The sequence below is a fragment of the Prosopis cineraria genome, unplaced genomic scaffold (genome assembly GCF_029017545.1).
Source record: "Prosopis cineraria cultivar Desert tree isolate PC_DT_omini unplaced genomic scaffold, ASM2901754v1 PC1, whole genome shotgun sequence".
In the NCBI taxonomy this organism is placed as follows: Eukaryota; Viridiplantae; Streptophyta; class Magnoliopsida; order Fabales; family Fabaceae; genus Prosopis; species Prosopis cineraria.
The window spans coordinates 53,578,009-53,587,907 of NW_026555332.1; the positions used below are offsets into that span (position 1 = coordinate 53,578,009).

Below are 9,899 nucleotides of genomic sequence, written 5' to 3' on the forward strand. Positions count from 1 at the left end.
TTAACTGCTCTCTCTTTTCTCCTAACAATATTGTTAATGCTTGTTAGTATCTTCTCTCACAATTATTCACATTTCCCTTCCCCCCAACATAATCATTGCCCAAAAAATTGCCTGTTCCTAGCCTAATCTAACAACCTCCTCACTTATTATTAGCCAAACCCAACAATAATAAACCAGGAAAAAAAACCACATAAAGTCCCCTCTCTCTCTCTCTCTCTCATATAAGCTGACGACTACTAAAGGGTAAAGAAGGGAAAGAATAGACCAACTTTATATTTAAAATATATAGAAACATTATCCTCTCAATGCGCTTAAACCTCTATAAATACCAGCTCTCACTCGGCTTCTCTGCACCCAGCAGGCTAGCTTGACACACTCGTTTCTAAGAGCAGCATCGTCATATAGAGACATTAGTATAAAGATAAAATGCATTATCAGACGGCGCCGTCGTGGGGGGGCTACGTGACGACGGTGGTGGTGGGAGACCCGCTGGAGAGGATAGAGAGAATGGCGTCGGAGAACGCGGTGGTGATATTCAGCGTAAGCACGTGCTGCATGTGCCACGCCATCAAGAGGCTTTTCTGCGGCATGGGAGTGAACCCCACGGTGTACGAGCTGGACGAGGACCCCAGAGGTAAGGAGCTCGAGAGGGCCTTGATGAGGCTTCTCGGCTGCTCCTCCGTCCTGCCGGTGGTCTTCATCGGAGGCAAGCTCGTCGGAACGATGGACAGAGTCATGGCCTGCCACATCAATGGCACTCTCGTCCCTCTCCTCAAGGAAGCCGGGGCTCTCTGGCTCTAGACGCTTCTTCTTCTTGTTCCTAACACAAACACACACTCGCTCTCTTTCTGAGCGCCACGAGTTATCGTCCCTTTTCCGATTCTCTTCTGTTTTGGTCATACTTGTCGCTACTACTGACTTCTCTATGAATCCTTCTGTTACTCCATTCCTAAGTTTTGATTTTTGTTTTTTATTTTTGGCTCGTCGGGGGTGATATTTGGTTTTGTGATGCTTTCTTTGATTTACCCTCCTTTCTCTGTAAAGAAGATAAGAGTAAAATGAAAAAATATATATGTTTTTTTACACTTCGGTTCCCAAACACTTTCCTACTACTCTTGATTTATCCTACTGTTCTTGCAAATGGCTGCATTGTCTCTGCTTTGGGTTCGTTCCTAATAATAGCTTAACTTCGCAGTGAAAGCCACAGACCGGTACGAGTCAAAATTTTTATTGCTCTATCCAATTTGCTTCCTTGTGACTTGCTGGAGCGGAATTAGGATTTAAGAATATAGGAGTCAAAATTAAAACACATATATACTATTCCCAATCTTCGCCACTTTGACTTGCTCCCTCCATCCTTATGAAGCACCAATACAAGTACCGCAATAAGGCATGACACACGGGCATGACAATTTTAAAAAATTTTAGGATATGAATTTGATTATATAAATAATTAAATAATAAATATTTAGGATATAAAATTTGATTATATAAATAATTAAATATTAAATATTTAGATACACATATATTTTCAATACAATTTCCTGCAATTTTAATATGAGAAGCGCTAATAAAATTTAAAAAAACAAATGAAATTATAAAAATTATCTTTTTCAAGATAAAAAGATCAATTTATATTCACATAAAAAGAAAGAAAAGAAAATAAGACAGAAGTTATCTAAAAACACGTGTGATTGTGAGCATGCCGCAGACCAATGAAAGAGGCAAATTTAAAACATGGGTCTGAGTGTGTAAATTCAGCGAAATATTATCCTAATCTGTCCATCGTAATAAATTTAGAACATGGTTGTAAGTATGTAACTCTATGAGCATGCCATTAACTAATGAAAGAAATAGAGGGAAGATGTAAGAGATCAAGAGAACGACGAAGGACGCAGGCAAGAAGTGGACGAAGTTGACAGCAGTTTCAAGGTGACTAGAGGAGACAAAGTCGACAAAGCAGATCAGCTGGCTGAGCAACGCAGGTTGACTAGCTCAGGCGGAGGCAATGTAATTGAAGAAGTATGACAGAGAAGGGTCAGATGACGAAGCAGGTCATCTGGTTTTTTTGTTTTGGGAATGAACTCAGACGAGTAGAAAATGCCGAACGCGAAGCAGGGTCCCAACTCTTGGAATTTCACCGTCAGAGACAGAGCGAAGCAGGCGATGAGGGATTTGGGAATGAACTTGACGAAGCAGGGCATCTCGTTTTGATAGAGAGAGAGAAAAAAAAAAAAGGAGCCAAAACGTCGCGTCCTGTGTCCAACCCCATATCCACCGGTACTTGCCCGCGTTAGAACGTATTGACAAAAAATAAAAACAGTCGACATGGCGCGCCCATGTTCGGGATGCACACCCCTGCTTCCTCGCTCCGTTCTCAGTTGATTTCCTAAATTATAGTAATTTTTCAAATTTATTTCAAATAATATCAATTAGTATCGTGATGATGATAAATAAAACATACAATTAATATCTCTTTTTTTTTTATTCAAGACTTATTTAAAAATACCACGACAGCCTTTTCTAAAAAATGCCTTGTACATGAAACGGAGGGAGCAATGGGACCACAAAGAAACGGCGGTGGATGTGAGCCGTAAGAACTAGGCTTTGTTCGGTGTATGAGAAAGGTTGCGTTTTTCCTTCTGAGAATTTTGCAATTTATAATTATAATATATTATAGTTATTATTAATAATAATTTTCCAACTGAGAATAAAGGGAATATGGGCTTATCTCTTGCGAGTTCTGAGCAACAAGAAAGAATATGGTCTGAGATTATAAGGGAGGTTGAAGCTGCTACTTCCCCCTCATATAAAAAACTTCCATATATTCAAAATGAAGCTAGCCAATAGAAGATATTTCTAACAAAGAAATCATATATTATAATAAATTATAAAAATAAATAAATCAATCGTCTATTAACAAAGAACCTCGCATAAGATACTCCCGAGAATTGATGCCTCCCTTTTTCAAGTGATCGTCGTATTTTAACATTAATTATCAGCTACGCTGTGGACTCCATCAACACCCCACCCCCAGAAAAAAAGGACTGAGTATTCTCGATATTCTTAAATAATAAACAACATATCTCATTACCAGTAAGCCAGGTCATCGAGTTTTTTTTTTTTCAATAAAAGCTATGGATTTTAAAAGCTTACCAAATTTTTTGAAAAATCTCAATTTTTTTAAAAATATTAATTGCAAATTATTTATCATCAAAATTCAACAAATATTGAATCCTCCTAATTTTGAGATTTAGGCTAATCACTTGTCAACACTCAATATGTACTTTCGAAACATGACAAGCCTCATAATTTTTAAAGCACTTATAAAAAAAATTATAAATTATATCAGAATAAAGGAAATATTTATAAATCATCCACTAAGCCTTTACATGCTTAGAGGGTAGACCATTTTTCTTGGCAAATCTTTTTATTTGTGAGCACAGGGAGAAGATTCCTGCCGACAGCGGAGATTTTTTTCTTGAGATACTGAGATTCAATAAACAATATGTGGGGTTCTAAAGGACTCACTTTTATAGAGCATAAATAACACCCTTTGTTGCCAACAAGAATTATCTCGAAATGTTGAGAGCAAGATTTTTCCTGGCAATACTTTTGAGTCCTGAACAATGCCTCAAAGACTCCAATGAACGTGGGCTTATGAGGCCCAATTTACTCCATGACAACGATTAGCATCTTTTAGATTTCCAGAAAAGGAACATTGACCCACAACTTGTACCTTATATAATAAGATTATGTGTCATTTATACCGTCATATGCCTGTCATCAAATTTTTAACTAAAATCTAAATTACTGCACTAAAGTTATATATTCTATTGCTAATTTTAAAATCTATTTTTTTTCTCAATAAAATCCGAGGATAATTATTGGTATGGACGAGAGGTTGTGCAATTGGAGGAAAAAAAACTGATCTGAAAATGAAATCCAAACAGAAACCAACCAATAAAATAATAACAATAAAGCCCAGCTGCAAAAAAACGGGTAACCAACAAATCGGCACAAACGTAGTAACTTCCCTTATCTGTTCTTCCCACCCATTAAATTCGAGGTTGCCATGATTGGTTCAGAGATTCACCTTACGCGCCGACGGGATCTTCCTGTTGCTGCTGTGACTCCTAACTTCTTGCCTTCCCACTCTATTCACTGACACCCGCAAGATTCCAAATCCATATCTCACTTCTTTTCCTTCTTCCTCTTTTTTAAATGCGCTCGGTGCAATAAAAAGTTGAATACTTCGTAAAATTTAAAAATGGAAGACCAAGAAGATTGCTTTGCTTGACAAAAGCCCCATCATCGTTCAAACCTCAAAGCCGAAAAGAAAATAAAGGAAAGCGTCAATATGGGGGTCTAGGGTTCATTCTCTCTCCTTGATGCCGATAAATTTTTCCTTCTTCAAGCACATCTTGTGACCCTTTTGTAGCCATCAGCTTTAGTTTCCTTTTCTCGCTACTACTCTTGTTCAAGGTATTATCTTTTTTTAATTTCGTTCTCTTTTTCCTTAATTCAATGAAGTTAGTGTCAAATAGACTCCGAATTGCCTGGTTCTCGGTACTTTTACGCGTTTAGTTTTTGCAGGAAAAAGAAAAAGAGTTGCTGATCGATCGGTCTGTTTGGCTGCAGGGGCATGCAGGTTTTAAGGGAATAGTTTTGGTCCGAGGTTGGTGGTACTGTCTTGTACACGAATTGAATTGGTTGAAAAAAATCAGATGCCGGACGAAGACTTAGTGGAGCTTAAGTTTCGTATCTTTGATGGTTCAGACATTGGGCCCTTCCGTTACCCGCCAGCTTCTACCGTGGCCATGCTGAAGGAAAGAATTGTTGCAGAATGGCCAAAAGGTTACCAGCTACTCTTGCTTTTAATCTGTAAATTGTTCTATGTTCGTGAACAGTGTGTTAGAATGATAATTGAATATGCTAGGAAATGCACCAAGTTGTCTGGCTTAAACAAAGTTAATGTTCCTACACTTAGTGCATTTTATTACAAGGCTCTGTTACGTTCATGATAATCTAGCAGTTTCTGATGAACAAAGGTCCACATGATCATATTTCCTGGCAGCCGTATGAACAAATCTCATTCTGGTAACTTTTTTAAGAAAAGATGCAGGTGTTGCTAGAATGAATTTGGCATAACTATACATTCCTTGCTCTTAAATTGGCAGATGGGTTGGTGAATTATTTGTATTTCAGTTGTTTGTGCATGCCAATTAAGAAGCCGGATGAGCATACACAATGACATTTCTTGCTTTAGATGACAGTTATTTGTACTTGACATATCCTTTTAAATAGAATGCTGTTGGTCCTCAAACTCTTGTGGATACTTATAATATTGACTTGTTCTTATCCCTGTACCTGCAAATTTAGATTCTAGGATGCTAGAACTGGAGCAAGAGCTTTGCCAACAAGGCAAGGCAATCTTTTCCATAACTCCATTTTGTTTTCTGAGGATTGAATTCAATTAGTTTGCAGGACTACCTGGATCAGTTCTCATTTGCCTGAACACTCTAATTTTCTTTGATAAATTTGTCAAGTTAGATTGGCTTTAATGTAACATTTATTGCCATATTAATTTCTTGTGTTCATTAAATAATGTTATCCTATAATGTTTTCTGAGGAAATCCCGAAATGTATGCTCTTCGCGGATGATATAGTTCTTATAGCAGAGACAAGAGAAGAGGTTAATTGCAAACTTGAATTATGGAGAAGGACATTGGAGTCGAAAGGTTTTCGTCTGAGTAGAAGTAAGACGGAATATTTATATTGTAAATTTGGTAAAGGACTATTCGACAATAACTTGGAAGTGAAATTGGGAGATCAAATTATATCTCAAATGGAAAAGTTTAGATATTTGGGAGCCATTATTCAAAATAATGGCGAAATCAGTGAAGATATTTCACATAGAATTCAAGTTGGGTGGTTTAATTGGAGAAAAGCTAAAGGAGTTATTTGTGACCATAAGGTGCCTAATAAACTTAAAGGAAAGTTTTATCGCACTGCTATCAGACCGGCAATGTTATATAATAGTGAATGTTGGGCTCTAACGGGACAGCAAGAGTATAAAGTTGGAGTAGCAGAGATGAGAATGTTATGATGGATGTGCGGACATATATGTAAAGATAAAATTCGAAATGAGCACATACGCGAAAAAGTGAGGGTGGCACCTATTGAGGAAAAAATGGTAGAAAATCGGTTGAGATGGTTTGGGCATGTACAAAAAAGACCAAGGGAGGCACCAGTGAGAAGAATGGAATATATAACTTTGAGTCCGATTAAGAGAGGTAGAGGAAGGCCTAAGAAAACACTCTTGGAAGTTGTTGAACGCGATCTCTTAATTAATAATATTCCTAAAAGCTTGATAAATGATAGAGCACAATGGCGTCTTGCAATCCATGTAGCCGATCCCACCTAGTGGGATAAAGGCTTGTTGTTGTTGTTGTATAATACGTAATCTCTTTGGACCATGATATAAGACATTGATAACTAATTCACGTTTCTCGAAAAATGTTAATTGAAACCTTAATTATTAAAAAAAATACATATTTTCAATTATACCCTCCTCAAATACCCTATATAAGTGCCTTAATAATGACAATTGAAATTTTAATGCATCATTTTCCTTAAAAAGAGTGATAAATGAAGTAGGAGTATAGTTGAAAAAATAATTACAAAAGTTACCAATACCCTATATTTTGTACCATGGAAGCTTCAAGAAGATGCTTTATATTGTGGTTTGGAGAGAGTAAGGCATATCATGTTATTGTATTTGGTGTAATAAGGAAGGAAGCAAGCTAGCTATAATAATCCTATGTTGTAGCACTGAATGACAAAGCTTATCCAGTTTTATGTGAGAGATGATGATGTTTAAGTGTCTTATGAAAACCTTGAAGGTAGACTAGATCGATTATGTTTACATAATGCTTTTTAAGTTCAATTTAATGACAACTTTTGATGAATTCACTACAAAGAAGTCTTTAGACCAAATCCGCATGAAAGGGATTTAAAGGGGAATATTGCTGTATGTTCACCCTTTTCATTTTCTGGCCTTTGCATTTGTGTGTTTTTTTGGGATTATGATGCTGTTGGATAGTTTAATTGGAGTTTCTTCCTTAAGTAAAAATGATTGAGAGAAGGAAATAAGAAAAAAAATAATAAAAATACCATAACCAGTTCAGGTTGTTTAACTATGGAAGTATGCAGAGAGATCATTTAAACCCCCCCCTCTCTCTCCTTTTCTCTTCACCCCATAATGCACGAGAGGTATTTAATTATTGACGAAAAAAAAAGAAGAAAGAAAAGCAACGTGTAATGTTGAAGCCACTGGAATCAGCATCAAATGATGAAAGGAGCTGTGGTGGTGTGAGATCTTAATGAAGCACTTTTTCCTCACTAATAGAGTGCTTAGTTCAAAGGATCAACTGGTTCGGACTGATAGATTTTTGAAGAATGGCTATAACGTTTATGCTGGATTTTTAATGTCAGAAATTAATTATATGGCTTTTAAATTGCTATCGTAATCTAAGCTGTATCTTTGTATGAACTTGCTCTTAAAAAAAAAAAAAAACATTATGAACTTACTCCTTTAGTGACTGGTGATATTGAGTCTATTATGTTCTTGCCTAAAGGGGTCTTTTGGTTGATTGCATGGGTTTGTGAGATGTGTATAATAGACTGGTGGGAAAGGAACCTGTGATTAGACTGCTCTCAGTGTAGAACTTTATTAGAAGTTAGATAATATAAAAGAATAGAATAAATTAAGTATAGTTTTTAATTGTTCGCGTTCAACTATCAATAGATCAATTTATAGTAAGCTGCAGTATTCTCAAATTATGAATAATGCGGTTCATTCCTTAGACACTGTAATTTAGTAGACAATTTATCAAGTTTTATCTAGAACATGAAAAGTGATTTTTTTTTTTTAATAACTCAGCACTACATGATTGGGTCTTTTAGAGAAGTTCCTCTCCCTGTCATCTTTGTATGAAAAATCTTATCTGACAGCACACACCTGAAGTCTTCAGATGGCTAGGTCTCTGCGATTGCTTGAATTTTACTTCCCCTGTAATATATCATGTCAGCATCACTCTATATGCGGTCATGATATTCTGTTTCCAGCAATAACGTTGAACTAAATTACTGAAGAGCGATTAAATTAGATAATCCCATGTTTGGTTGGATTACATCACTATTTAGTGGATGGTTGAATTCTGTAGCTGTAGGACATTGCATAGTTCCGTTGCTAACATTTATTTTATTTTCTTCTTGCTGTTCTGTATTCAACTTTTCATCTACGCGCACACTCTTCTTTAACCTATCTGAATTTGAATCTGTTCTGATCGTCCGTAGGCAAGAAGACTATACCGAAGGCAGCTAATGACATAAAACTTATAAATGCTGGAAAAATTTTGGAAAACAACAAGACAGTTGGTCAATGTAGAGCACCTTTTGGTGAGCTTACTAGTGAAATCACCATGCATGTTGTCGTCCAGCCATCTTTGGCAAGATCAAAAGCAGGTACACTTCATTCTGAAATATTTCGTGTCAATATTGTCTGTTAATTTTCAATGAATGACATGTTTACTTCAGATACCAGTGCCTTATGTCTGCACTCGTGTCATTGGCTTGTATAGCAAGCATCAACTATGGAAGATGAGTGTGTATTAAGTATGGGAATATGGTGAAGCGAAGTATCAGGGATCATTTCCTTCTAAAATGTGTAGATGCATAATTATCTTTCTTTGGAACGTTGAAATTTGCTTTCCTTGGTTTGAGCAGAGAAAGATGTTGATGAGCTCCCAATAAAACCCATATGTGCGTGTGCAATATTGTGAGAATCGACCATTATCCAGAGTGAAGCTGCTGAGTTTTGCCTTGTGGATGCTAGGATCTCTCTGAGGTCGTGGGAATGCGTAGCTGGATAGACAAATGTTTGTTGGAGGCTATTCCTGACTTGTCTTCGATAGTTTTCTTTGTTGTATAAAAAATGGGTTTGTTGTGAAAGTCTTGTACAATACGTAGCATACAAAAACGTTCATGATCTCTGTTGTGAGTACGTTGAACGGTACTCTAATGGGATGGAATGATCAAATATTATATACATATAGCCGTTTCTTGAGCACTGAATTGAAGTCACGTGACGGTTAAGTGTGTGTTATTTTTCATATGTGGACGATACAAGCTGATGTGAAGAAGGGTCCTTAAATCTTGATGTCCATTATTGACAGTATCTGATTATCGCTCCACGTCAACACTGAGATTAAAGTTAAGTATTTGTAAAGTATTGATAGGTGTCAGATCTCATTGTCCACAATGCTACGCGTTGAGGAAGACATTGTCAGAACATCGACCCGGAAATTTTCGCGCTTTGATATCTTAGCATGTAGGACAGAGAGCTTACATGGTTTGTCTGGCCACCATACAAGATAATTCCATAGGGATAAACTACAATTTTCGAGGTATGATGACAGCGTCTGTCCTGTGCGTTTCTTTAATGATGTGCTTTTAGAAGGATCCGAACATGGCCTACGATTCCAAGGGCCAGGGTGAAAAAGATGTCTACATGTTTTTGGTCGAGGACGGGTAAGGAGGTGGAGAGATGACGGGAAATTAGTAATCTCGAGTGAGTGAGCATATTTCTATGTTCAAGACACAATTTATGACTCTTGCATTTGAATAAGATTTAAAATATATTTTTATCCCTATATTTTTTTCTCGAAAGATGCTGAATATTCTATATTAATCAGTGGGATTTTTTTTTTTAGAGGAGTAAAAATTCCTCTTCATTAAAAATACATTTTAACCTCCTGTAATATGTAAACGATAATAAGATCTCACTAAATATCATGTTTTTTTCTTAAGTTTCTAGGAACCTTTAAAACATTAAT

The 9,899-nt window shown here is 36.6% G+C and overlaps 2 protein-coding genes across 4 annotated transcripts; both read left to right on the top strand.

The window, feature by feature from the left end:
- The first annotated feature begins 363 nt into the window (after positions 1-363).
- LOC129303949 (glutaredoxin-C3-like) lies at positions 364-1,085 on the top strand. The gene has a single exon (XM_054943578.1). It carries the CDS (start codon positions 427-429, stop codon positions 799-801), a length of 375 nt encoding a protein of 124 aa, XP_054799553.1. The 5' UTR covers positions 364-426; the 3' UTR covers positions 802-1,085.
- A 2,942-nt stretch (positions 1,086-4,027) lies between these two features.
- LOC129308851 (membrane-anchored ubiquitin-fold protein 3-like) lies at positions 4,028-9,130 on the top strand. Of its 3 annotated transcripts, none has more exons than XM_054950239.1 (4): positions 4,028-4,485; positions 4,588-4,857; positions 8,362-8,529; positions 8,791-9,130. In XM_054950239.1, exons 2-4 carry the CDS (start codon positions 4,728-4,730, stop codon positions 8,844-8,846), a joined length of 354 nt encoding a protein of 117 aa, XP_054806214.1. In that variant the 5' UTR covers positions 4,028-4,485; positions 4,588-4,727; the 3' UTR covers positions 8,847-9,130. The 3 variants fall into 3 exon arrangements, with proteins under 3 accessions (XP_054806214.1, XP_054806218.1, XP_054806210.1); XM_054950243.1 differs by having other exon boundaries at positions 4,597-4,857; XM_054950235.1 differs by having other exon boundaries at positions 4,029-4,485; positions 4,642-4,857.
- The last annotated feature ends 769 nt before the right edge of the window (positions 9,131-9,899 follow it).

Excerpts from the sequence above, each read along its gene's own strand:
- LOC129303949 (XM_054943578.1), top strand. The coding sequence starts at position 427 with ATGCATTATCAGACGGCGCCGTCGTGGGGGGGCTACGTGACGACGGTG.
- LOC129308851 (XM_054950239.1), top strand. The coding sequence starts at position 4,728 with ATGCCGGACGAAGACTTAGTGGAGCTTAAGTTTCGTATCTTTGATGGT. Across the intron at positions 4,858-8,361 it reads TGTTGCAGAATGGCCAAAAG|GCAAGAAGACTATACCGAAG; the intron begins GTTACCAGCTAC and ends GATCGTCCGTAG. Across the intron at positions 8,530-8,790 it reads TTTGGCAAGATCAAAAGCAG|AGAAAGATGTTGATGAGCTC; the intron begins GTACACTTCATT and ends TGGTTTGAGCAG.